Raw genomic sequence first — 27580 nt, forward strand, 5'->3', positions numbered from 1 at the left:
CTGACTGAACCTGGGTCTGGGGACTGAAGTCCCAGCCCTTCTGTTTTCATCGCAACCTCGTGATTCGACTGTAAAACCTTCATGCCCAGCACTCGGATCTGGACATAGCCAGCTATTTGCTGTCGTTTGTGAGTACCAGATAGTTACCACAAACCAGCCAACATAGGCAGGCCCCCCTGAGCCTACACACAGCCTCTATTCTATAGAGACCCTTCCCAGCACTGCTAAAGCCCCGTGTATTATTCACCAGTTCTAATGCCCATGCAGGGATTCTTAAAGAGAGAAGGACTTGTGCTAAACACATCTCCGTTCCTTCCAAAATGTCCACATTTGACCAAAGTCATTCATTCCCATCAGTTCCACAATGGAACACACTTGATCAAGAACCAAAAACTTGTTCTATTTCAGAAAAACTACAGGCCCTGCCTTTCACTGTGATTATAAAACCCCACCAGAACTCATTATTTTGCTGCCTGCTCTACTAGCAGGGAAACATCGGGATGAGTCAACTACAGCAAAGTGCCTGCGTCTTTGGACAGACTACGAGAGGCGGGTAACCGCCCTGTGCCGCAGGGCCGCATTTGCCACGGAGCACTGCTGCCCTCTAGTGTTTGCCTGAGGCCAAGCAGTACAACAGCAGCGCTGATCCAAATTAATGCCTGCGTTTCCAGTGAAAACAGCTTTGCAGCAGGTACAAATAACCTACCTCTAATCTGCAAAGGTAACTTCAGTAACAAAAGAGGCAAAGCTGAACTGGTATGGCTGGCAGCCACCAGACCTTCAGCACCAAGACTAGCAGGCTGTATTCCCCAGGCCTTCCAGTTCAGCTTGAAGCCTCTACTGTGTCTCAAAGCTGTCCCCTGAAACCCCTAAGCCTGGAGACAACAGCACTGGTCCATTGCAGACCTGTGCAGGGACATAGGACCATCTAATCTAACCTGGCTAAACCAATCTCAGGGCTTCCCTGGACCCTTCCCAGTGTGCCTGATGAGGCCCAGCACTCTTCACCTGGAAGCATGGCTTTATCAGGGTCCCACCCTCTTGCCTGTGAAGTACCCTTGCCCTGTGTCCTACCCTCACTGTCCTTTGACAAACTTTCACCAGTTTGACCCCTGCTGGCCCTCCATGCTCCAGACCAGTCTGATGAAGCTCTTACCCCCATCTCTGCTCTCAGCCACTTTGGTGATCTCGTCCCCCCCCCCCCCCCCCCCGCTCAGGTATTAGTGGGTCTTAACTGTCCTAGAACTCAGTCAATGCACATCTCGCTAAGCTTGTGTATGCCTGGCATGGGACATCCTGCCTTCCAGTCCTCTACAAGAGCGGTAGCCTCAGCATCTCAGAAAAACACAGCCTAGGAGGCAGGGGAGATGGCTCAGCAGGCAAAGGTGCTGTCGCTAAGCCTGACTACTGAAGTTCAGTCCCCGGAATCCACTTGGGGAAGAGAGAGCAGACTATCCAAGTTGTCCTCTGACCACATGCACGCTGTGGCACGCACGCCCATACGCATGCACAGATACAAACAAAATAAATAACCAGACAGTAGTGGTGCAAGCCATTAATCCCACCACTCGGGAGACAGAAGCAGGTGGATCTCTGTGAGTTCGAGGCCAGCCTGGTCTACAGAGCAAGTGTCAGAACAGGTTCCAAAGATACACAGAGAAACCCTATCTCAAAAAAAACGAAACAAAACAAAAAATGTAATTGTAATACACACACACACACACACACACACAGTGCTGGGCCCAGTGTTGAACCCTGGGTAGAACCAAGTCAAACAGTAAATTTCAGCACTGAGACTGATAACTCATCTTGGGCCATTTCCCAGGCAACTGAAGCTTCCACATCAAAGGACCAAGTTTTTGTCTCTCCTGCTTCCTGATCACTGGAAACCAACAGAGAACAGAAACTGGGGCCTCTCCCAGGCTTCCCTGAGGACACTGTGTACTGCTGGTTCTCAGTGCACCCTCACTTTGAGGCCATAAGAGTTCTTCCCCTACATGAAATGGCCGGCTATACTGGGGCAATCTTCTTTGCCAGCCCTACTCGGTGTTTCTCTCTCCCTCCGTGTTACAACTGACACTTCACACACTCACTCTAGTATCTGACCTAGGAACCCAGCCCCGTAAGACCAGCCTGAGGGGCAACACAGGGCTCTACAGCAAGCAAGACTCGGAGAGGTCAAGGAGCTAGAGTTTTAGGCAGTTATAGTCGACCATCTGATGTGGGTGCTGCTGGAGATGAACTCTGGTCCTCTGCAAGGGCAGGGTGTGCTCTCAGCCAGACCCATCACTCTAGCCTTGGGTTAATGCTATAATAGGTATTTTCCATTCCCCCCCCAAGAAAAAAAAAGAATCTCTACAGTAAACATGACAGCCATCGGTGTACTGAGCACAGGTGACGGAATGGGTGCCTGGCAGTCACGCCTCTCAGCGTGTTCAGGTAAAATTTTCTGAAGCCCCTGCTGCCCTCTGCCCTATCCCCCCAGTTGCCCATACTTACCTCACTCTTGTCAAGTCCACCAGTGTGGTTCTCAAATGCCCACAAGATGGGGTCTGCCTTTTGCCTCTCAGACCCCAGTCGGCAGGTCCAGTGCCATCTAAAATTACTCTCCTGGCCTTGCCCTCCTCAGATACCAGGCCTTCCTGTTTCCACCTGTCTTCCCAAAACAGCCTAGATTCACAGATACCTCATGCTACCCCTCTGCCACCCAGATTTTACCCTATTCTGAGCAAACTCCAAAGTCTGTACCCTCCTGCTGAAACTTAGCCCTCCTTCCCCACCGCCCATCCCAGTGGCTGCTCTCTCTGTGAAAGCCAGACTCCTGGAAATCTCCTATTCTGTCTGCAGAAGCCACCTCCAGTGTCCCTGGTTCCTACCACATCAGGTTATGCCCTTTGGCCACCTGCTCCCCTTGGCACCTCTCCCTCTGATGTGCATCATTCAACACCATTCAACACCAGCCTTCCCTACGAAGCTGCCACTCAGTGACGGCAGGGTGGCTGCTTATCTCCGGGTGTGTTTTAGCAGAATGTCTGCTCGACCAGTGTTTGTGGACCAGCTGAAGCTGCTGGAGCCCTGGCTCCCTTGGCTTTCCTATACATCAGCTACCATCCTCCCAGTCTCTAGGATAGGAAGTAATGTTGTCAATCTGCCACTAAATGTTTTCATGACTATCTTATGAAATACCTTTTCAAGGGCTGGGGCTACAGCTCCGTGGAAGAGTGCTAGCCTAGCACACAGGAGTACCTCAGCCTGCCCTTCAGGCTCAGATTTACATTTGGGAGGTGCCTAGTGAGGGACAGGAGTTATACAAGCCCTAGCATTACAAATGGCAAGCATTTCACAAGTGACAAAGGCAAGAGCCATGAAGCATGTCAAGGTGGCAAAACAGGCAGGAGCCAACGTTTTTATTCCAAATAAAAATTGGGAGAAGAGGGTAAATTCCTAATTTTGAAAATATAATACACCAAAATAAAGAAGATGGATATAAAAATAATCACATACATTTGGCTCTTGGGCTATGACTGCTTCATTTTTCTCATGCCGCACAATCATTGAGCTAGATCATGAGTGACACATTCCAGGAGAACTGAATCACCTGCCACAGAGACAGGGAGGCACGTGCTCACCTGCCGGAGATTGATGTACACGGCATTCTGCAGAAACTCCGAAGCTTCCATGCCACGCTTCTGAATAGCCAGGACTCGCACGGCCTTGACACACGCTTCCAACTCAATCACCCCAGCATTCTTATACTGTAGATATAAAGAAAACACTTCCATCAGCAAAAAGCAAGGACGTTCCCAGGGCTGGGAAGCTGCCATGGAGACTCCAGACGTCCCCAGTAGTACTTCCCATGCACAAGGTCCCTGGTACCACTCTGGGAAAAGCTATTTCTGAATCTGTTTTAATGGGTACAAGTTGGAATAAACCAATGATCCTCTAAGTGTGTTGTATTGATTAAAATCATTTGACCACAATGTTTGCTATGTTACAGACTTCCGGGGGGGGGGGGGGCAGGCTGAGGTCCCCTCAAGACCAGAAGTGATTAACATTTAGAGGAGTTTGGGTTTGGGATGCTCAGCCCATATAACGGATGGACGCTTTGCCATTTTTCTTAAATGCTCTCACACCTGCGCCTTTAATACAGCCTCTGGGAATGTGTTGCCTTTTGCAGAAGTCACCTGGGCTGTCTGTGTGCAGTGCTGCTGATCGCGTCTCAGAACCACCTGGACCCAAACCACAGGCATTGGAACAGAACAGGTCCTGTGGGGCTCATCAGAACCACTACCACTTAAAGCAGTGGTTCTCAACCTATGGGTCCAACGCTGGGATCACATATCAGATATCCTGCATCTCAGATATTTTTACATTACAATTCATAAAAACAGAATTACAGTTATAAAGTAGTAATGAAAGTAATTTCTAGTGGGGGGAATCACCAAAGCATAAGGAACTGTATTAAAGGGTTGCAGCATTGGGAAGGTTAGAACCTCTGACCTAGAGTAACATGTTGCTCCATAGGACAGAGAAGGTTCAGCACCATGGACAGTCCTCATTATCTGCTCTGGTCCTCCTGGACCTGAGCTAGCACTCCACACACAGTGGGGACCTTAGGTCACACTGCACACACAGTGGGACTGGGCAGCAGACTGCAGCAATACAGTGCTCACGCCCAGGAGCATCTTGGAACTTATTCTCAAGCTAAAGGTATAAGCACAACAGATCTGGGAAGCACACATGTGCACAGAGGACACGAGAGATGACAGATGCGCACTGATGGCTGTCTGGACACAGTGACCAAATGAGCACAGTTCTCTGCCCCCCACCCCAGTCTGTGCACTCATGATGACTGAGTTACATGCACATGACACTGCTGGAGACAGGTGATTGGAACCTATTCTCTGGTGCCTAAAGAAAGACATAAGACTGCAGACTGTCTGGGGTCCCCGCCAGGTCTCCAGCTCATGTCTCCTGATATAACAGAACACCCTGAGACACTGCTCAGGACTCCAGGAAGAAGCCATTCACAGAGCAGACCGTTCTGCGGACGAGGCCTCTTGATGAGTCCTGAATGAAAGCCAAGCACTGATCAGCCCTAATTAGTCAGGGGACCGGGTGGCACGGGAAAGGCTCAGGCTCCTTCAGTGGAGGAGGTGAGAGAAGAAAAGCAGAAAGGGCCCAGGGAAGCACAGACATGAAAACATGACTCAAGAAAAGCAAGGCATGTATGTCCTCCTCCCGCCTGCATTACAGACATCTGAGGAGCAGGCTTTGCCCAGATGCCATGTAGCATACTGAACCCAGGAAGAGGAGGCGATAACCAGGGCTTTATTGATCAGTACTAATGGGCCTTCCCCATGCTGGCCATTTGTATATGTAGAAACCATTGACCCTGATCAAGCATTGTCTGCGGCAGAGAGAGGAGAAAACAGCACCTGAGGCTGTAAGGCTGCAGAGTCGGATGGCTACAGTCAGCAGAGGTGAGCTCTGGCTACATCTTGCCAGCTGTCTGCTCTGCACAAAGGGGACAGGGTCACTCTGAGGACAGAGCCACCTGGCTCCTTTGATGTGTCAGGGTAGATTAGTCTTTCCCCAGAGGTGAAGCTTCAATGTTCGCTAACACAGTACACAAGGGGACCACTGAGGCTCCGGCCTGGCTGGTGAGGGGCCGACCATCTGTAGTCACAAGTGTGGCCCACAGTGCCAAGGGGGTGAGTCTCAAGTGTGTACAGTTGGAACCCTATTTTTCCAGGCCTACACCGCCTTCCTACGGCTGCATAACAATTCATTTCTGTGTTCTTCTTGAATTCTTGAAGACTTTTTTAAAAAAGACATGAAAGGGCTCTGAAAGGAAGGCTTGATTTTTTAACAGCTGGCTTTAAAATGAACATTAAAGCAACAGTCTAGGCCAGCAAAATGGCTCAGCAAGTAAAAACACTTGTGGCAAAGACTGACAACCTGAGTTCCTGAGTTCAATCCCTGGGACTGACAGGATGGAAGGGGAAATCAATACCACAAGTGTACTCTGGCCTCCGGACATGCACACACACAAGCACTAAATAAACAAATGTAAATTTTTCAAAAAGCAAACTACATTTATTTTGTTTGGTTGGTTTGTTTTGTTTTTTAAGACAGGGTTTTTCTGTATAGCCTTGGCTGTCCTGGAACTCACTCTGTAGACCAGGCTGGTCTCGAACTCACAAAGATAAACCTGCCTCTGCCCCCTAAGTACTGGGACTAAAGGCATGTGCCACTGCCTGGCAGCACATTTTCTTAATTAGTGAATGACAGGGAAGGACCCAGCCCATTATGGGTGGTGCCATCCCTGGGCAGGTGGTCCTGGGTGTTATAAGAAAGCAGGCCAAACAAGCCATGAGAATCAAGCCAGCAAACAGCACCCCTCCATGGCCTCTGCATCAGCTCCTGCCTCCAGTTCCTCCCCTGTTCAAGGCCCTATTCTGACTTCCTTCAATGATGAACAGTGACTGGAAAGTATAGAAAAAATAAACCCGCTTCTCCCCAAGTTGCTTTGGGTCCTGGCGTTTCAGCACAGCAACAGTAACCCTGACTAGGATACACTGATTTTCAGAAGTCCAGAAAGCTGATGTAGAAGTATCAATAATGATTAGCCCTGAATGGGCTATGACAGTCTTTTTCCAAAATTATATTAAATATATACTGTCTGTAATCATTTTAGGCATATAGCACTGGGCATGAGAGAATAATACAATATTTACAAAAGCGAGTAAGAGAAAAACAGGTTGGCAAGACAGCTCAGAGGGAAAGGGTACTTGCTTGTCATGCCTGATGAGCTGAGCTTCATCACCAAGACCCACATGGTGGAGGGAAGGAACCACCCCCTCTATGTTGTCCTCTGAACTCCACACGCATGGCATGGCACAAGCACACATGAACGCCATCAGTAAAAAAGAAGTATAATCTATACTGGACATTTTTTAAGATATCGCAACATGACATAATGTCAACAGGGAACAGGGAACGCTCTGATTGGATACGAAGCCGTCGAGTCACCTTGCTGTAATAGGAAATGGCCTCTTTGTACTTGTCAATTATGTCCTCGGGGCTGAGGCAGTTCTTGGCCCGTCCGATCTCAGCACTGGTGTCAGGATTGATGCCGTTGGTGGTGAGGGCACCTGCAGACAGAGAGAGAGAAAACAGCCTTTTGCTATTCCCTTCTTGCTCCTTCACTGCTTTCAAGAGGAATGTGCGGGAGACAAAACCTAAGTGCATGCCACGGAAGTCTAAACCCGGTGAGAGTCTTCAGGTTATCCGCGAGCTGTACTGGCAGCATCGGCTGCAGGGTTAGCTAACTCCAGCGGGCTACCCTCTCTGCGACGATTTTCCATTAAAGAACATGAAATGCATTACATAAAAGCAGCATATGGAAAATGACCCAGGGACCACACTAAGGCCTCAGAGGAGAGAAAATGTATGAGCCACTTCCTGAGCTGGATAGCAGCCAAGAAAATGACTTGGAAGTGCTAGTCGCCTCTCCGTGGCTGTCAATTTCTGTTTCTGACCAACCCTTGCCACCAAACTCACACAGGGACAAGGCTGTGGAGAACTCCCGTCTTCAGAACAGAAGTAGCTACAGAGAGAACTCCAACTGGGACAAGGAAAGACAAAACTGTCTTTGATGTCACAGAACACTCAAGAACTACCTGCTTAAGCCTCAGTGGCTGAGCTCCTAAGTCCCGTGTTTATTTTACAGACAAGGGCATCTCCCAAAATCCACTTTCCCTACTTTCAGCTCAGGGCTCAGTGTTTCTAACGGCAGAGGGCCAAGATGCGCTTCATGCACTACCGCAGGCACCATGAAAGCGCATGTGGTACCCAGGCTCTCTGATCCAGGGCCCGTTTTCTCAACTGCATGCTTTCTCCCTCTAATTCTGTGAAGAGCCTCGTATATGTTTTTGGAACAAGACAGAAGAATGATGAGTAGGTAGCTATGTGGAAAGATGAGCTTGAGATGGAGAGAGGGAAAGCTAAGTTAGGAGACTGAAAGATGGAGAGAGGAAAAGGCTTCTTGTGTCAAATCCTCCTGCAATAAGAAGAGAGAGAACTTAAGCAGAGAACCATGAGGAGGTAGGAGAAGAAAATATCTCAAATCTGTCCTTTGTAAGAACTACAGTCAAATCCACATGGGCCAGGGTCACAAGACTTGGGCACTCACAGACCCAGGCATCCCTTGGAGCGGAATTCAAGAGGACAGCCATCATGCCTGGAGTAAGGGCACTGCTGTTGAGTGAGAGGAAACCACCGCCGCCACCGCCTGCACCCTCCACACACTCCCTTCTGCAACCACAGCAGCTGCAGGAGGGGAACACCAAGCTGGGTGTTCCTGTAGGTGGGAGAGGGCCTGGAGGAGCCAGGGCTTTCCCAGTTCTCAAGATGATGGAGCCATTGCCTCTAAGGCTGTGCCTGGGGCCTGGCCCTGACCACAGTGTTCTGTCTTCAGTTCTGTGTGCCTATCATCTTTGTGTTGCATGTCCTGCATGAATTAGTATTTAATACATGACCAGGGGTTTTGAAGTGTTTTGCTGGTACTAACAAATTACCATCCAATTCCTGAGTACTTTCCCTGGAATAAAGAGGCATGGGGAAGGGGAGAAAGAGGATTTTGTTGTTCACACAGGGCCACATCTCTTCTCCAGCCCAGGAAAAAAGACAAGAAAAGTCCCCAGACATTCTTCCCCTTTGTAAGGAAAGAAGACATGAGTGGCCCTGTTCCCCAAGTGGATGACTTTATTTAGTACAAGGCTGGAGGGTACACCTCACAGGAAGCAACCAAAGACCGCGTCATCTATAAGCCAGAACCTAGTCTTCAAAGAGTCACTGTGCCACTTGATAAACAAATAACAAACTGAAAACGCTCACACCCTGCAGGCCTGATCTTTCTGGTCATCTGCTGACTTGACAGTCCTCAGAACCCAAACCTCTAGCTGACAGCCAGGAAAATCAACTCCACAGGCTGGTGGGAACCCAGGCTGGAGGAGCAGCAGGGTGTGTGAGAAGTGGCATGTGGCAAAGACAGTCCCAGCAGACAAGATGGCCAGGAGTCCCTACTTCACAAGATTGCATGCAAGACCCAATACTGGAAACTCAGGCAGATACATGCATGGAGAAAGACGAGAATAAGCCAGAGATGAGCAAAGCCACACAGAAAGCAACCACACATTAGCAGGGTCAAGTATCACTGTAACCCAGCCACAGCCGCATGTGACGGCAGACCAGGTGATCATGCTCCAAAGCCAGTCACACACAAAGCCAAGTCTGTCACAAAGGTGCTGTTGGTCCTACTGGAGGACTTATAGGAAGCTGAAATGAACAGCTGGCGGTCCATGTGAAAGATTTGCAAAGTAGACAAAATAATACATCAATGTGCTATGGTAGCCTTGACACTGGACGTGTCCCTGAGGCACCAGGATGGTAGCAGGTCTACAACTCAGAGCTGAGAACACAAAGCAGGGATGGAAGGGAATGACAAAGAAACTTTCCAGTAAGATCTGCACATCTTAAGATATTTTAAAATGATAATTAGAATTGTGGGGGCTGGTGAGATGGCTCAGCTGACAATGGGGCCTGCTGTTGAAACTGATCACCTCAGTTTGATTCCCCAAGACCCACGTGGTAGAAAGAGAGGACAGACTCCCCCCTAATTGACCTCACATGCACTCTCGGCCCTCTGGGCACCCACACACACACACACCAAATAAAGAAATAAATACAACTGTTTTAATTGAGATTTCAAATCTGGACACATGTTTATAATTACAGGACACAGGCTGAAGCAGGAAATCAAGAGTGCAAAGCCAGCCTGGATTATAAAGGAAGTTCAAGCCCTATAAAGCCCTGTCTCTATATATTGTTTATACACTATTAAAATAATTCCGTTTTTAATAGACTTTGTCCATAATTTCATGAGTTTACCAGATGGTGTAGGACAGAATGTCACATGTGGCTGTCCTGTCATCTGCCATGTGAGGTGTCCAGATTTAAACACACATATACAGAGAGAGAAAGGAACGAATGAATAAAAATGCCTTTCCCCTGGCCTTGATTAATATATTTAGAGGAAGCTACAAGGTAGCTTAAGTCCATCCAACTTGTTGTTTTCTTTAAAAGTAGTTTCAAATATTTTATTTGATGAGTATTTTAGGATGTTTTTAAGACTAAATACAATTCTTTTGAGTGTTTTTTGTTTGTTAGCATGTTTGTTTTTAAAGATTTATTTATTGTACATACAGTATTCTGCCTACATGCCTGCAGAAGGCACCAGATCTCATTACAGATGGTTGTGAGCCAACATGTGGCTGCCAGGAATTGAACTCTTCCAGGACCTCTAGAGGAGTGGCCAGTGCTCTCAACTGCTGAGCTATCTTTCTAGCCCCGTTTGTTTGTTTGTTTGCTGTTTGTTTGTTTGTTTGTTTGACAGAGTCGTGCTATCTGGCTGGCCTGGAACTTGCTATGGAAGGCCAAGTTCGCCTCACACTCAGAGAGATTCACCTCCTTTGCCTCCCAACAATAGGGATTAAAGGCATGCACCACCACACCCGGCCTCTAAGTAAAATTCATAAAGACCAAAAAAAGGGGGGGTGGAATATAATGAATATGTCAAAGCCAAAAAATTATATAATTCAGATATAATGGGCAAACTTATAAAAAGACACAAACCAACTAGAAAGGTAAGGGAAATCTGAAAAACCCAAAGACATTGAGCAGAAAACCAAAAACTTTCCAAGAAAGAAAAGCACGATGCAGATGGCCTCAATTATGACGTCTACCAAGCATTTATGGCCAAATTAAGACCAACTCTCCACAAACTCTACCTGAAAATCCCAAAGGAAGGAATACTATATCAGCAACTCGCTCAGTGAGGCCAACACCATCCTGATAATAAACCTGATAACAGCACAAAGCAGAGCAGAACCTGGCAGGCCACTTACTGCTCAGGAGCACAGACACTAACACTTCCCCCCAACAAGAGCTCACTGAACCCAGCAAGATATAGACAATCACAGGGTATGAACAAAGGAGATATCAGCTTCACATCTAAAAACCAGTTATCACAATGAAGGGCAAAGGACACAGGATCTTCTAGACAAAGAGGGGAAAGGCAGAAAAAGTCAACACTTTCCTGATAAAAAGTCTCCCCACACTAGAAAAGATAAGACATAATGGACGGAGGATGGCTTTAAACCCAACCTACAGCTAACACCACACTAATGATGAGAGACTCAGTATGTGCCCCCCGAAGGTAAGGTCTCAGCCAGGAGGACACCCAGATTCAAAAGCCAGAAGTAAGAACGACTTCTGCTTTCAGGGGCCACCACCTTGCACCCGGGACTGTAACAAAGTAACTGAACTAATAAATGCAGTCAGCGGGGCTGTAGGGTAGAAGGGTTGACACCTAAAAGGTCAAATTCCTAAATCAGCTGGCAGCTCACCAGCTGCTAACGGGATTATGGCAAGTCCGCTCCAACACTGGAGTGTTCAGATAGCTAAGAATACATGGCACGGGCTGGGAAGGTGGCTCAGCAGGTAGGAGCACTGCTGCTCTTGCAGAGAGCCAGAGTTTGGTTCCTAGTACCCACATCAGATGGCTCACACCACTGTCATGCCAGTTCCAGGGGATCCAATGCCTTCTTCTGGCCTTGGTAAACATACCCACACACGCGCACATAAACACACACATGCACACATACAACAAAACAACAGTAAATCTTTTTAAAAATAATAAAAAATGTATGCATACATATATGTATATATACTCTGAGAACTCTAACCAGAGCTGAACAAATTAAAGATATGGCCAGGAAATACCAGTCGCCTAACATGTATGAGAACCTTAATTCTCAACACTGCATGGGAAAAGGGTAATAAAGAAAAAATAAGTAGAAAGATATGCCAGGTCCACACACTGGAAAATTTAATACTTCTCTTCATATTTCTTATGTATATGCAGATGTATATGTACATGTATATGATGCATTGCCTGACTATGGATATGTATATTGAATGCAGTGCCCATAGAGCCCAGTAGAGGGCAGTGGATTTCCTGGTTGCTGGAATTATAAACCACCTGATAGAGGAAATCAAACTCAGGGCATTCCCCAAGAGCAGTGTGTGCTCTTAACTGCTGAACCATCTCTCCAGCCTCAGAAGATGTAATATTCTTTTGTTTGCTTTGTTTTCTTTTTTTGAAGCAGGGTTTCTCTGGTTGTCCTGGAACTCACTCTGTAGACTAGGCTGGCCTCAAACTCAGAGATCTGCCTACCTCTGCCTCCCGAGGGCTAGGATTAAAGGTGTGCGCCACCACCACCCGGCACAGATGTAATAGTCTTAGGTGGCTGTATGTAATGCATCCCATGTTGGTCTACAGACTCATAATAATCGCTAGTAAAATCTCAGCAAGATTCCTTTCAAAAATTGACTACCCCTAAAATTCATCTGAAAATTCAAAGGACCCAAAATAAACACAACCACATCAAATAAAAATGTAAGCAATTTCTAAATGTGTCTGTTTTGCTTTTTGTTGTCCTTTAAAGCTCTACAATGGACGTGATTTGACAATAAGTCAGGTTTAAAAATACACACAAAACCCCTGAAATAAAAAAAAATAATAAAAACCCTGAAATAATTATGAAGAGATAAATAAATGCTTAGTAAAAAAAATCTTAATAAGCATATCGCTAAGCTCTCATAAACTGAAAACATAAGTCATAGGCACCACACACTCCATGGGAAGATTAGCATACTAACCAAACCTTTCAGAAGGCTCTAATTCAGTAACAAAGAAACGGGGAAACTGCATTTGATAGCCAATCCAATAGAAAATCCCCATGCTGACACAAGCTCACCAGGACAAGGTGGAATCTTTTCTTCAGAGACTGGAGTTCCACACATAAGCTAGGATAAAGTAGTCAAACTACACTAGACCCAAGGATGCCTTTGAAATAGAATTCTAAAGGTATACCACTTGAAAAGCTACAGGACGTTCAGAGAAACAGACAGAAAAGAAATACACAAACATATGTGTGATGGTGGCTCCGCCAACTGTGGTCCCACAGATGCGCAGATGCCTTTGCTTACTACAGGGTGCTAGGTACTTTAACCCAGAAAGAATATCTTAATTGAGCCAAGAAATTAAGAGTCCTCTTCTCTTGTCAAATCTAGTTAATGAATCTTTTCTGCTGTGTGCACCTCAGACATATTAGAGATGCTTCTCAAAACAGTGAAAAGCCTCAGTGTAGGCTTTGGGAAGCCTCTGCTATTCTCCACGCAGATCACAGGCACGGCCACGTGATCCGCCCCAGTGTGGTTAACAGCGGACAGCCCTGCCAAGGCCGTAGTGAGACCCGGCCTTTGGAACACCTTGTTCTCACTGCTGCAAGACAAAACAGCACCATGCCCATCCAGGCTGTCACTAGCCATGTCTCTGACAGGCGACCTGTACCTAGAACATAAAGAGAACTGTGGCAACTCAGACAGAGAGAGCAGCCCTTTCAGAGCAAAGACACCAGAGACGAGTGCACTTTGAGAAGGTGCTCGTTAGCTGTAAGAGAAACTCCAGAATCCGGCGTCCCAACAGCCGTGCAGGGGGCACTGCTGCATACCCACCAGGAGTCGGGAAGGTGACAGCTGCTGTGACAGACACGAGGGACAAACTCGCATGCATGGCTGCTGGGACTTCCCGTGGTGTGACTGCTTTGGAGACGTAGCTGCACGCATAAGAGAATTTAAAACACACAAAAATCCCCACAACGCTCTTTGCAGCACTGCTCCTAGGAGCCAACGGGTGCATGAGCCAAGAGACTAGAGAAACAAAATGTGGCATGCTGACAGGCCAGGGACACATGCTGAAGGGGCGTGAAATCCTGAGCTGTGCTGGAAGGGTGGACCTTAAAACACTAAGTTAAAGAAGCCAGTTCCAAAAGACCTCAGTTTATCAAATGTGAGATGGGCACAGTGGGCCAGCCTGGAGTGAGAAAGTAAATTAGAACTGCAGGAGCCCAGGGGAGGACAGGAACAGAGAGGACGGCAGCTGTGACCACAGAAGGTGAGGAGCTTCTTGTTGGGGAGAGGAAAGCCCTACAACGGCCTGCTGTGCTTGGCTGTAGACTCAGTTTGAAGCTGTCTTTAAAAATTAAACAGCATTCTCAACCGTGTGTGAATTGCTAGTTTTTGTCACTGGAAGGAGACGCTAACCTCAGCACCAAAGTGGGAAAAGCAAGCGAGCAGAATGAAATTAGGCAAAAGACTTTGGCTTGAAGGAGGTACTTAGTGGATGTGCACGCCATGTTCAGAGCCAGAGAGGGTTCTGAGAAAGGAACTGCGTTTAAAGAATAGAGCAAGAACCCAGAAGTCCATCTGCCACGCGTGATGGAGGAGGCCCTCTGTCCTAACTTAGCACTGAAACAAGCACCCAGAGCCGAAGGAAGCACGCAGAGATGCCCACCCGGCTTCCTCCGGGGAAGTCAAAACCGCTTTCCACATGATGATCAAACCTAGTGCAAATGGCGGACTTCCTGATGGCTCGGTGAAAGAGTCTTTTCTGTGAGGCTGGACAGTGGTGTCACCTCTGAGAAAGTCTCAGGGGCACTGGCAGTGACCCCCCTCCTACCCAGAGCACTACCCCATAAACTTCAAGGGTCTAAACTGCAGAAAAGGCCCAAGTAAAACATGGTCAGGCTCTGTCTGGTCTAACGGCTCCTACCAGAGACCTGAAGGTGCAGGTTGCGGGCTGGGGTCTGGTGAGGCAAGGGTTGGGTGTAGGAAGAGCCTCAACTCCCTGCCTGTCTCCCTTGGTGAGTCCAGCATCTCACTTAAGGTGGATGCAAAGATGCCCTCCAATGCCAGGGCCAACTGGCAGCAGCGTCCTCTGTAGGTGGCTCTCCCAACCACAGGCTCTGACATGGTCCAAGAGTCACTCGCTCATCCCCACAGCCATAGTCAAGCCTGCATCTGCTCCAAGCTCTGCAAACTCAGGCGCAGAACCTTATTCTCAGTGTTTTCACAAATGACAAACACATTCTTCCCTGCCTCAACGAAAGTGTGACTTTCGGAGTGGTCCTAATCTGTCCCATCTACTTCTTCCACAAGTAGGTACCTTGACATTCAGTATTTCATATCAGGCTCCACTAACTGGTCTTGGCTCAAAAATATCAAAGCACTCAACATTAATTTCATTTTTGAGCTTTCTTGTTTGTTTCAACTGCATGCATGCACATGTGTTTGTTGTGTGGGTATGTGCATGTTTGCGTGCAGACACCAGCAGAGTCCAGAAGAAGGTTTCAGATTCCCTGGAGCCGGAGTTACAGGCATTTGTGAGCCATGCAACATGGTTGCTGGGAACCAAATTCAGTTTGGTTCTGCAGGAAGCACTCTCAACCACTCCCCGGGGCTTTTGTTTGTTTGCTTGATTTTTGTTTTTGAGACAGGGTGTTGCTACACAGCCGAAGCTGGCTCCTGCCTCAGCCTCCTGGGGGCTAATGAGACTATAGGTGTATACCATCATGCCTGGCTTGCCAACCTAACTTTCACCAGTACAGAAAGTCACTGGCTCCTGTCACACGAAGGCCTGCCCTTATGTTGATTTTTCTTTAGGAAGCAAACAAAACATTGCAAGGTTCTCTACACTCTCCACAGACCATACTGAGACATTTAGCCAGCAGTGTAGAGACAGGCCTTGAAGCAGACAGTACACGCGTGCAGACCTGAGGTGATTCCACTCCAACATGCGCGAGATGAAAGCAGCCGGCTTGAGTAGGAAGCCCGGGGAAACATGACTGCCTGGTTTGTGTTCTTTGAAGGAAGGCCACTGCTACTGCACTCTCACCACCTCGGCCATTGTTTCTAATTAGACCATAAACAATTGAACTCACCACAAAATACTCAAGCACTGTAACACAACAATTGTCTGCTGGATTAATTACAGAAACTAAGAAGAGAAAGACCCAACACTTAAAATAAGGAAAAAAATGCAAGATTTCTTAAGAACACATATACATCCAGGCTGGGTGGCTCACACATTAGGAGGCTGAAGCAGGAGGATTGCCACTAATTAAAGGCCAGCCTGGGCTATGTAGCAAGACCTGTTTGCCACCAGCAATAATAATAGTAGTCTATGAAAAAAGTAATAGGGAATTCAAATCACTGTGGAAAGGGGCGCAGGCCATAGACTCAGAGCAAAGTCATTATTGCCATGAAGGGATTCAAAATCAACAGCACAGACATGCTGGGTGCATTCAGAGAACTCAAGGCACGATTCTCAATCATTCGCTTCACCATGCTAGGGGGAAATTGCTCCTCTTCACCAGACACATGAAGCAGCGGGGTGCCCCATCAAACAAGACCAAACGATAATCGGGTTTGTCACAGTTCTGATTTAAAATTACTTAAATCAGAATGTTCCAAAGATCACAGTCCAGAAACCAAAACCATTCATTCACAACACCATGAAACAAGCACTTAAAATAATAACAATAATAATAACAAAAGAGACTAAGCACAAGATCATGTACCTGGGTCAATGAGAACTTCTTGCGCCCCTGGAAGAAAGAACAGATTACGGTCTTTTATTTGGAAAACAAAAGCACTTTTAAAGACAACTAGAAGAACACACTTTACAGTTTGCATATTCCCTGGGAAGTCTGAGATGCTGGCCTCTACCACAACAGCAACTGGGAGCAACGGCACGGCAGGCACAGTGCTCTTTTGCTTCTGTGAGGAAAACACAACATCTACTGTTTGTCGTGTCTTGAACAAACAGGAAAGAGCCCCCTTACCTCTTCCCTTCCTGCTGTTTGAACACACACACAGAGAATAATTTTTTTAAAAGGATGAAGAGGGAAGGGAGGAGGAATTTTGTAGTGAGTTTACACATGAAAGCAATCAGCTCGCTCTTCTCAAGCAGCTGGGAGAGCCTTCCTGATCTGCTGAGCCATCCAGATGTCAGTGAGGCCAGAGAGCAGCGTTCTCTGCAGAAAAGCACACCCCGTGAGCTCTGGGCCCAAGACTCAAGCTCATCATGACTGTTCTCATTGTAAACAGTTTAGTAAGATTCAAAAAGGTAGGTCCCAACAGCCTATGCTCTTACTCATCAACACACATTTGTTCAATTGTCTGTGTAAAGAACAAGCTCCATGATTATGGTGCCAGTTGACAGCTACGTGGTAAAATTTAGCAATCTTTTTATTTTGCACGCACGCATGCACCCGCACGCCCACACTCAAGAAACCAGAGGTTAACCCTGTATGCCATGTCTCTAAAGACACCCACCAAATTTTCTGGGTTTGTTGTTGTTGTTGTTGTTGTTAATTGCCTAGGGCTTGCCAATTAGGCTAGGCAGACCCAAGAACTCACCTGTCTCTCTGCCTCCCCAGCACTGAGATTCCAGTACGCACCACAGTACCCAGTTCTTTTCACATTGGTTCTAGAGGTAAAAGTCCGGTCCTCAGCTGGATGGTGGTGGTGCACACCTTTAATCCCAGCACTCAAGAGGCAGAAGCAGGATCTCTGAGTTCAAGGATAGCCTGGTCCACAGAGTCTGGACAGCCAGGGCTACTTAGAGAAACTCTGTCTTAAAATGAAGAAAAAAAAAAAAAAACTAAAGCAACAACAACAAAAAGGTCCGTTCCTCATGCTTGGGTGGAAAACACTTTGGTAACCAAGCTGTTGCTACGGTGCCTTATGTATGCTATATATGTCATGTACACGTGTGTATGTATGGCTCATGTGTTCATCAGGGAAGCTGAAGCAGAAGGATCCAAAGCTCCGGGCCACACAATAGACTCTGTCTCAAAAGCATCAAGCAAAGCAGGAAGTGACTCCGTGGCTTTAGGTCGGATAACACTGCAGCATCATTGTTGCCCATCCTCCCTGGACACTCGCTCTGTGTGTGTGCGTGTGTGTGTGTGTGTGTGTGTGTGTGTGTGTGTGTGTGTTGCTAGCTAAGCCCAGATTTCACGTATGCTGGAGAAGTACTCTACCTTTGAGGTAGAACCCCAACCCCGCCGAGTTGTTTTATTTTTGATTTTTGTTTTGTTTTGTTTTGTTTTTTGAGACAGTTTCTCTGTAGCTTTGGAGCCTGTCCTGAAACTAGCTCTCGTAGACCAGGCTGGCCTCAAACTCAGAGATCCGCCTGTCTCTGCCTGGGTGCTAAGATTAAAGGTGTGCACCACCACCTCCCAGCTTCCCACCATCTCCCCTCCTCCCCCCATCCCCTGCCTCAGTTTTAAGATGTAGAATTAGAATTTGTTAGGAGATTTTCCTATGTAACCCTGGCTGGCCTGGAAGTCACTCTATAGATCAGTGTGGCCTAACTCACAGAAATCCACCTGCCTTTGCCCCCCAGATGCTGAGATTAAAAGGATGTGCTGCCACCATGCCCAGCTAGAAGGTGTTTTCAAGTTCAAAGGTTAAGAGAAAGAGAGACACCCAGGAAGAAGGTAAGCCACCCTTGAGAGCACAGCTGTGGGCCTCTCAAACAAGAGTTACCTCCAACTTGTTATTTTATTGTCGAGACCAAGTCTTGCTCCATCACCAAGCAGGCTTCAAAGTTTGAATTTACCATCCTCCTGCCTCAGGCTCCCCACTAACTAATATTTACAAACCTGTACACCAGGCCCTGGATCTTCTACTTATTTTTTTTTCCCATTTACTATATATACAGCATGTCTGCTGCAGGCCAGAAGAGGGCACCAGATCTCATTACAGATGGTCGTGAGCCACCATGTGGTTGCTGGGAATTGAACTCAGGACCTCTGGAAGAGCAGCCCGTGCTCTTAACCGCCGAGCCATCTCTCCAGTTCCGCTCTTCTACTACTTAATTGGGTCTTCCCTCATAACACTATTGCTCCCTACTTGAAATTATCAAACCTTATAAAATGAGGGCTCCAATGCCAGCATGACGGTACATGCCTATAAACTCAGTAACAGTGGGAAGAGCAGAGCAGACCCAGGTTCAAGGCCAGCCTGGGCCACTTGGCAAGACTCTCATCCCTCTCATACCTATTCCCAATGTAGCCACAAGGAATAAATCTCCTTTTCCTGCTTCCCACTTTTAACTTGGCTCTTTTTAATTGGCTTATTGAGGATTGGTGGCCAGACCTGACTTGGGACACAAGCTGTGACAGGCAAGTTCGGTAACACACCTAAAGCATCGAGCTGAGCACAGCACTTCCATACGGCCACCTCGGCTGAACTGAAAGCCAAGGTCTTCTTCTAGTGAGCACAGACGTGGAGAAGGAAACCCAGGGCCTGGCTGGCAGCCTTCCTCTCATCAGTAAGATGCAGCAGAGCTGTGACGTCACAGCTACCCGGTTCCTAATACTCGAGGGAAAGTCCAGTTTCACTGCTGCCCTGACAGTACCTGAAACCCTCACACTGAGCTGACATGACAGGAATAACATGGAACCAGAAGGCTTTTTCCAGATACACACTGGGGACGCGTCTGAAGCAGCAAAGGAAGAAACCATGTTCAAGCAGCCTGGTTTAGGTCCTCTTGTTCAAGTGGGAAAAATAAAAAAGCAATAGTAATATAATAGCAATAATAATAATAAATAAAAATAAGTGCAACAGCAACCCCTATGAACATCCTGCAAGAATCCTCCCAGGGTCTGCCTAGTGCTTTTTCAGGGACTACAATGCACAGCTCACAGGCCTGTTGAGCCAGCACAGGCTCTAGCTGGCTTCAGGGAAGGTGGCGCTCGCTGTTCAACAGCTAAACTAAAACGTCTGCCCCCCAGATGTCGGCTAAAGAGACAGGCTCACAGGGACAGCATAACAGGAAGGGCGGGGCATCTGGCAGGGAAGCTGAGATGCGGGCTCCTTCCAGCAGCCAGTTACAAAACTTTCTCCAAATCTTTGCATTTTTCCCAACTGAGGGGCCTGGAGAAACAGTTATGAGCTGTCAAGAGGTTAAAAGCTGTTGCTGCTCCTGCAGAGGACTGGAGTTCAATTCCTAGCATCCACATCTGGGGCCTTACAACCATAACTCTAAGAGATCCAATGCTCTCTTCAAAACTCCAGAGATATCCTCAGACGTGCACAGATACGCACATACTCACAAATAGAAATGTTAAAAAAAAGCAAAGCAGCCATCTCCCCTAAGTTGCTTTTGCCGGAGTATATCATCCCAGCAGGTGATAAAGAAAATAAGAGAGCTTGTCTCTGCCACCTAGTGCTGGGCTTCTCATGTTGGAAGGCACGTGTTCTTATCCACTAAGCCATCTTCCCAGCCCCTTTTAGAGAGAGAGAATGAGTGTGTATGTGAAGACTCAGGTCTTCAGAGTCAGCGGCACGTGCCTTTACCCTCGGAGCTGTAACCCCAGACTTCCAGTATCTTTTTAAACAAGATCTTATTCTATAGCCCAGGCTGGCCTGGAGCTCATTATGTTGTTCAAGCAGGCCTTGGAATTATGGTGATCCTCCTGTCTCAGTTCCTTGGGATTATACAACTTAGTCCCAGTCACATGTAACAAGACGGGAATTTAGATTTCTGCTCTTCTAAGACTCATGAGGTAGAAGGCAGGGTGTTAAATGCTTGTCTGCGGTAAATGCTCACCTCTGTGCAATAAGACAAGGCTGCCACTACATGCCAACTGGTCTGGAGATTAGAATCTGAAGTAAGATGGCACATCTGCCCCCAGACCCAGCTGCCGATGAGCTGCAGGCCGCTGCCTTTGCAGCGGTCAGTCTCTCTGACCTCCTGGCCTTCCAGTACTTTCACACAAAGGGAGGCTAAAGAAAGGCATTTCTCCTGAGATATGGAGCAATTCTTCGGTTACTTAAGAATCTCCTGTCCATACCCAGCAAGGGGGAAAAAAGATTGTTATCCTAAGAGCGTCCAGTGTCTGAGATCACATCGGGGGCAGTCAGCACACTGAAAACCTTTAAAAAAAAAAGTTGTTTTTGCTGGCTGTGCTGGAGACAGGAGCACCTGGGAGCTGACAAGAGGGAAACTCCAGAGGCTGTGTTCTCACAGCAGGGCCTGCAGCTACACCCAGCACACGCTCCAGCATCTGGGGGAGATCAAAGTCCTCCCTCTCTCAGCATCGCCTCTCAGCCTGCTCTCTTTCCTCTCTGATAATGGAGACATCACCAGGGGCGTCCAGCAGACGAGCACCAAGGACCCTCAAGAACCATGCGCCTTCATCTAGGCAGGTGCCTGCAGAACCAGATCACTCAGCAGCTTTGGCATGCTCTACAATGGGTGACCAGAGAATTATTATGACTCCCCTTCTAACGTGTTAACTACTGGGGACTGACGTTTCCTGCGAAAGCCATGCCTCTGTTTGAGATTCTGCAGGCTGACTGAATGACTACTTCCGTGACTGTAGAGTTTGACTGTGAAATTATCCCGGGCTGTCTTTAGCACCTTGCCGGCCATTCCTTGCCCACCTCTGGAAAAACATTCTCGTGACTATCAGGATAAACCCCTTGTGATATATTACCTTAGCAGGTCCCAACCTTCCATGAACCTAAAAGCTATGAATGTCATCAGACAGCACCTGAGACCCATAGCAGAGATGTCCCGGATTTCTGTAACCCACCTAACCAATGTCCCTATCGATGTATTTGATGGATGACAGTCTTTGTGACTGTCTCTGGTTCTGTAACTATAAAAATTCCATGTAGCCATGTCCACAGTGGAAAACGTCACTCTGGACACTCTGTATCTATGCTCCTGGCCATAATCACTTCTATTTGGCTCAGAATAAACTGCCTCCTTCCCTTTTGCGTGAGAGCTGTGTTTTGCAATGACACTACTTTGTCCCCATATAGGAGGGAATGAAGCTTACTCTTTGTGGAAGTTTTCTAAACTTTTCACAGACCGAAAAGTACCTAGCAGCTTTGGCTTTGGCCTTGAGTTAGGGCATTCCTCTTTAGCTGCCTAACCGTTGCTATGTGACCAGTAATACACTAAGGGTCAAAAGCTCATCTGTGGGTCTCCTCATCCACAGAAGTCTTTCACTCTTCACTGGAACAAAACAACAGAACACCAAGTCTAACTCAAAGGAAAAAAAATTTCAACGAAACCAGAAATAGCCCTGGCCCCTGCATCAACAGTCAAAACCAACCCCGGGGACCAGTGGTACCCGTTACACAGGCACAGCATGGGTTCAGAAGCCAACGATTATTATATGTGACCCTTCCTGCACCTGCAGGGCTGAGGAGCCAGAAGAAAACATCTCCAAGACTTCAGAATGCACAGACTCTCCTGACCTAGAAACATTCATCAGACCTAGAGGAAAGAAAAAGGTAGCACAGCACGCTACTCCTCTCCTTGGGGACTGCAGTGGGTGCAGGCAGAGTGAGGCAGGCTCACCTGGTCGGTGTCTGTTTGCTGCTTCTGAGGGAAGTGAGCCGCCTTGGAGCCTCCGAGCCCCAGCCTTGCCTCCAGTTCCTCCGGGATAGTGGTAGATGACGGACGCCGAGCACAGCCCTTCCAGGGCAGCTGGGTGCGAAGAGGAGCAAGAGATGATTAGCGAAGTCACCCTGCAGTCATTCTTATTTGAAAAGGCCAGTTTCCCAAAAACAAAGTTCACAGTTAATAATCATTAGCTGGGCATGGTGGTACATGCCTTTATCCCAGCACTGGGGAGGCAGAGGAAGGGGGGGGGGGTCCTCTGTAAGTTCAAAGCCGGCCTGGTCTACATAGTGAGTTACAGGCCAGACAGAGCCTGTCTCAGAGGAAAGAGAAAGAACAGGAAGGAAGGAAGGAAGGAAGGAAGGAAGGAAGGAAGGAAGGAAGGAAGGAAGGAAGGAAGGAAGGAAGGAAGGAAGTCGGTCACTAGGTCTGCAGCACATAGAGATGTACCACCTGTCTTTGCAGGCCATGTCAGGGAGGACAATGCGAGAGGCTAGCAAGGCTCTGGGTGTGACTGACGGCCTGTGTACTAGAAAAACTTCATTTCCTCCTTCATTCACAGTCTGTAGGGTTCTTTTTGTTTGGTTGGTTACATTAATTTACTTAACGGGGTGGGAGGTGTGATGGCTTGTGCCACGGTGCTTGCCCAAGTCAGAGGACACTTGGGAAATTTAGCTCTCCCCTTCCAATACGTAGGTGCAGGGGATTGAACTCGGGTCATCAGGCTTGGCAGCAGGCACCTTTACCCACTGGGCCATTTTGTCAGTCCTGCGGGACCAGCAGTTTTACCCCGGTGCTATGCCAGGTTGTAGATCTATGGCACAGGAAGTATGCTGAGTCAGAAACATGGAACAGTAGGGCTGGGGTGTGCACAGCAGTGACAGAGAGCTTGGCCAGCAAGTGTGAGGCCCCGTCCTAGGCCCAGGAGTGAAGGAGGGGGGCGGGAAGGAAGAAAGGAATTTAAAAGTAATTCCTCTAAGGTAAGACCAAACTCTCTCTCTCTTCCTCTCTCTCTCTCTCTCTCTCTCTCTCTCTCTCTCTCTCTTTTCTTCTCTCTCTCTCTCTCTCTCTCTCTCTCTTCCTTTCTCTCTCTCTTCCCCCCCCTCTGGTTTTCCAAGACAGGAGTCTGTCCTGGAACTCGCTCCGTAGACCAGGCTGGCCTCAAACTTAAGAGACTCGCCTGCCTCTGCCTTCTGAGTGCTGGGATTAAAGGTGCACGCCAGCACCACCCCCCATCCCCGGGTACCACTGCACACATACTGCACAGCCAGTTCTCTCACTGGGAACTACATCCTCATCATCCCTACTGTGTACAGGAAGAATGTGTGCTGGCGTGAAGAGGCAAGGGCACGGGCATGGGCAATCAAAGCAGAGGCCAAGAAAGGGAGTATATGCCTCCTTCGGAGGATGCGGGATGGGACAGGTGCAGAGTGAGCAGCAGATAGGTCAGGGAAGTGACCCCACAAAGCAATCAGCAGACACTACCTGCTGCTCCCCCTCACATACTTCACTTTTCTTTGTCATCGTCAAATATAGTGGACGCAACCACTCCGCTCAGACTGCCTTACCTCCCAGCCACAGGAAGTCATTCACCGAGCGCAGGAGCTCCACAGACATGTGGTAGTGTACCAGGGCGTCCTGCAGCATCCCGGCCTGTAGGCACAGGTCCCCCACATGCTTCCGCATGCGGCCTTGGCACCGCTTCTTGTAATGTCTAAAAGAGAAGATTCGAGGGAAATGCCTTGTTATTGCTGCCCCCTCCCGCTCCCCCGGGCACAGGACTGAGCAGAATGCAAGTTTCTACCACTAACAAGAGCTGAGAAGGCGGTGTTAGGCTCTAAGGTTGGAAGCCAGCAGCAGTCATTGCCAGTCATGTGAGCTGCAGGGGTCCTGGCCTCAAAGCTGTGCTGCCTGCATGGTTTTTAAAGTAGTCCGAAGCAAGCCTCCTGCTACCTACTCAGCCACCGCTACAGTCGAGCCTGCTTCTCAGATAGCTCTGATTTCAGCATGATCACAGAGCTTTTAAATCAATCAGTGGTCCCCCCCTTTCCACTTCAGCCCTAGGATTGTTCCATAAAAAGAGATGGGCCGTATCATCAGTCAGCTATCTGGTTTTAGCAAACAGGACGTTAGTCTTCATAATTTCAGAGCTTCGGGTTATGGATCTTTAAACACTGGTGAGGTCGTGCTGTGGTGCAATGCACACTATGGAGCAGGCTCGCCCTCGGAAAACACTGCCAACCCTTTGAATATTAAATAGCTTCAAAGACACAACTCTTTTAGAAAGCAAACCACAGTTGCATTAAGCAAGTTTTCGAGAACAGCCACAAGAGTGAGGAAAGTCCTAACTAAATCAGAGAGACTAGCGATCCCAACAGGAAGGGAAGCCCCGTCTGGTCCAACTCTACCAGGCTGCCCTGGCTCTCTGACTATCTGGGGATTTAGCATCTCTGCACCCAATCCTATTAGAAGACATGTCTGTGCAAAGATGTAGGGGCAGACACATCAGCTTTTGCTATACTCCCTGGCACAGGGCTGCACCAGGATGGTCCTGCTAATGGGCAACACAGCATTGGGCTGCTCTTATATCCCCAGGAGACACAGCCACAGTCACCCCAAGGTCTCCAGACTAGTCTTCCTGGCCTTGCCCCAAGGGGCTACCACCCCCCCACACAGACCCTTCCCAAACCATAACCTGGTATGTCACTCTCCTGCCTCAACTTCCTTGTGCAGATCCGAAGGGGGAGGGGAATCCACCACCAGTTACTCTATGCCCTCATGTCCTGGACCTCCAGGCTCCTACCATTCCGGACAGGACAAGGGCAACTGAGATTGTTCAGCCCAGAACACTGTGCCAAGCCTAGCCTCACCACCTAAGGGGGAAAAAATTACTCTGGGGGCTGGAGATGGCTCAGCACTTGCTATTTTTCCAAATAACCTACATCCGGTTCCCAGCACCCACAGGGTGGCACACAACTGCCTGTAACTCCATCTCCAGGGGATCCAATACCATCTTTTCCCTCCACAGGCACTGCACACACATGGTGCACAGACATGCAAAATACAAATACATACAATAAACAAAACCTTATTTTTAATTGCTCTGTAGGGCTGGGGCTGTAGTTTTTGTGGTAGAGCATACATTTAGCATAGTATGGGGGGGGGGGGCTAGGGTTCATCCCTGGTACCACAAAGAAAGGAAGTGTAAAAGTATCGTGTATGATTGTACATGCACATTATCTAAAGCCATGGCCTTTCCAGAGTGACCTGTCTATCTGGGGGGTCAAGTTTTTTGGTGCCACTTAGCCATCAAGGAATTCTGAGCTTATGACAGAGCTTGGGCACTTGGGTGGGGAGATTTTATTTTTTTAAAAGCACCAGATTGGCTGGCTTTCGGTGCTAGTACCACAGAGCAGACTCAGAAAAGAGAAGGTCTGGCGAGTTTGAGCCTTGACCCTGCTGCATCACCAATTAAACTCTCTGAGAATGCTCAAGCATGGGCCTGCCGAGCCCACGTGGGATACCGTTGGTGATGTGAAGTACACGGGTTCGGTGGCTAGCTGGAGGCCGAGAGCTAGCTGTGCTGGCTTTGCCGCTCCCTCATCTTCCCAGAGAGCACTGAGCCTCACAGTAGCGCACACTTAGCAAAGCACTGCCTTCCTCGCCCCCGCTCCCTGTAGCTACTATGGTCTCAGGAGGTGTGTCTCTTTGAGTCTATCAAGAGGACAAATGGATTCCACAACTAGCCAAGAACCTTTCTCCCACTCCGTCACCTCTCTCCTTAGGTCCCCTACCCAACCTTCCATCTGATTCCACAGAGAGCACAGGACGTTAGCTGGAAATCCCATCCTGCCCCTGCATGGGGCCCCTCCCTTGAGGATGGCCTCACCTGTCTCCTGCCACCACTGCCACTCCACTTGTTCCATACAAGCTCCCTCCTACAATCCAGTGCCAGAGCCCAGGTCACTCCTGCCTGGCTACAGCAGGATTTTCACAGTCTGGATGGACAACCCTCCACATAGGCAATGCCTTCTGGGCACATGTCAGCTGCCCCATATTCCTCATAACCTGCCATTCCCAGCTTCCAAATCAGCCCATCTATTTCGAAGGTTCTAGACACAGACTCAGTGCTGACACGTCAGCTCCTCTAACTACCAATCCAGCCCCAGCTGTTTGGAGCATCTCCTCTGCCCATGTGTCCTGCCACCTCCTCCAGCAGCTGACTACCCGTGGTCCACCCAGATGTGCCGGGCAGAACTATAGATGTTACATTTGACCCTTCCTTTGTTCCTGAAGCGCGCTCTGGTATATTCCCCAGGACCTGCTCTAACACACATCAAGTACCCAGAGCTGTGTACCATACTACCTCGAGGGGGTCCTCACTAAAGAAGTTAGTTTCCCCTGCAGGGGGCTCTTAGGAGGGTCCTTGTCCCTCACACGGGAAGCCCAGAGGACAGGCCAGGACACAGATTCATGGTTCCCCATGGTCTGACGGTCTCCGTGACAATTCTGCTACAGTGAGCAGGTGAGAAGAGGAAAGCCCAGGGCAAGCTATTGTCACATGAATGATGCAGGACCTAGTGAGTGACAGAAAGGCCCTGCAACCATGGAAGGCTCAGCAACCATGGTAGGGCTCCTGCTTTTTCCCTGCAGTGTGGCCCCAACTCCCTGTACTTCTTTTGGCCCCAACGCTAAATGGGAGGGAATCTCTCAGAAAGTCCAGTCTGTCTCCATGGAGACAAAGTAAATGAAAAATGAAAGTGTTTGCATCTGGCCAGAGCAGTAAATGGAGGCTCAGAGGCAGCATGTGGTAGCAGCAGGATGCAGAACAAGACGCAGTGGGGACGAGGTCAGCCAAAGATTAGATGCTGAGGGTCTAGATCTGTGACACAGATGAGCAGCAAGCCATCAGCCTTCCCTGGTGAAGAGTAGCCTTGCCTGCCTATATCGGAGAGAAAAGCCTGGCTGGGGAGGGTCCGGGCAGAGCTCTGCAGGCAGAGAGGAAATAGTGGTCAGTAACACGGGTCCTCACATGCTTAAGACTCAATGAACTGGCTATGTTGAAGGTCATTGGCTTCCTGGTCTTAGAAAGGTCAGCCTTGAGCCCTCTTAGAGAGAGAGAATGCCATCCACTTAGAATGGCCTCTACCCTTTCTGGGGAGAAGCTGCTGACAGGAAGGAATA

The 27580-nt window shown here is 48.3% G+C and overlaps 1 protein-coding gene across 5 annotated transcripts in view; it reads right to left on the reverse strand.

Moving 5' to 3' along the window:
- Positions 1-27580, reverse strand: part of Trappc9 (trafficking protein particle complex subunit 9) — a 434664-nt gene that overhangs the window by 399605 nt on the left and 7479 nt on the right. For 3 of the 5 annotated variants that reach the window (XM_075959472.1, XM_075959470.1, XM_075959469.1), the window contains 5 exons: positions 23965-24110; positions 22355-22483; positions 16548-16574; positions 7036-7157; positions 3630-3755 (listed from right to left, as the gene is read on the reverse strand). In XM_075959472.1, the coding sequence (XP_075815587.1) occupies positions 3630-3755; positions 7036-7157; positions 16548-16574; positions 22355-22483; positions 23965-24110 (550 nt within the window). The remainder of the gene's footprint in view (positions 1-3629; positions 3756-7035; positions 7158-16547; positions 16575-22354; positions 22484-23964; positions 24111-27580) is intronic. The other 2 variants (XM_075959473.1, XM_075959471.1) reach the window with 1 other exon arrangement.

This window comes from Microtus pennsylvanicus, chromosome 2 (genome assembly GCF_037038515.1).
Source record: "Microtus pennsylvanicus isolate mMicPen1 chromosome 2, mMicPen1.hap1, whole genome shotgun sequence".
NCBI lineage: Eukaryota > Metazoa > Chordata > Mammalia > Rodentia > Cricetidae > Microtus > Microtus pennsylvanicus.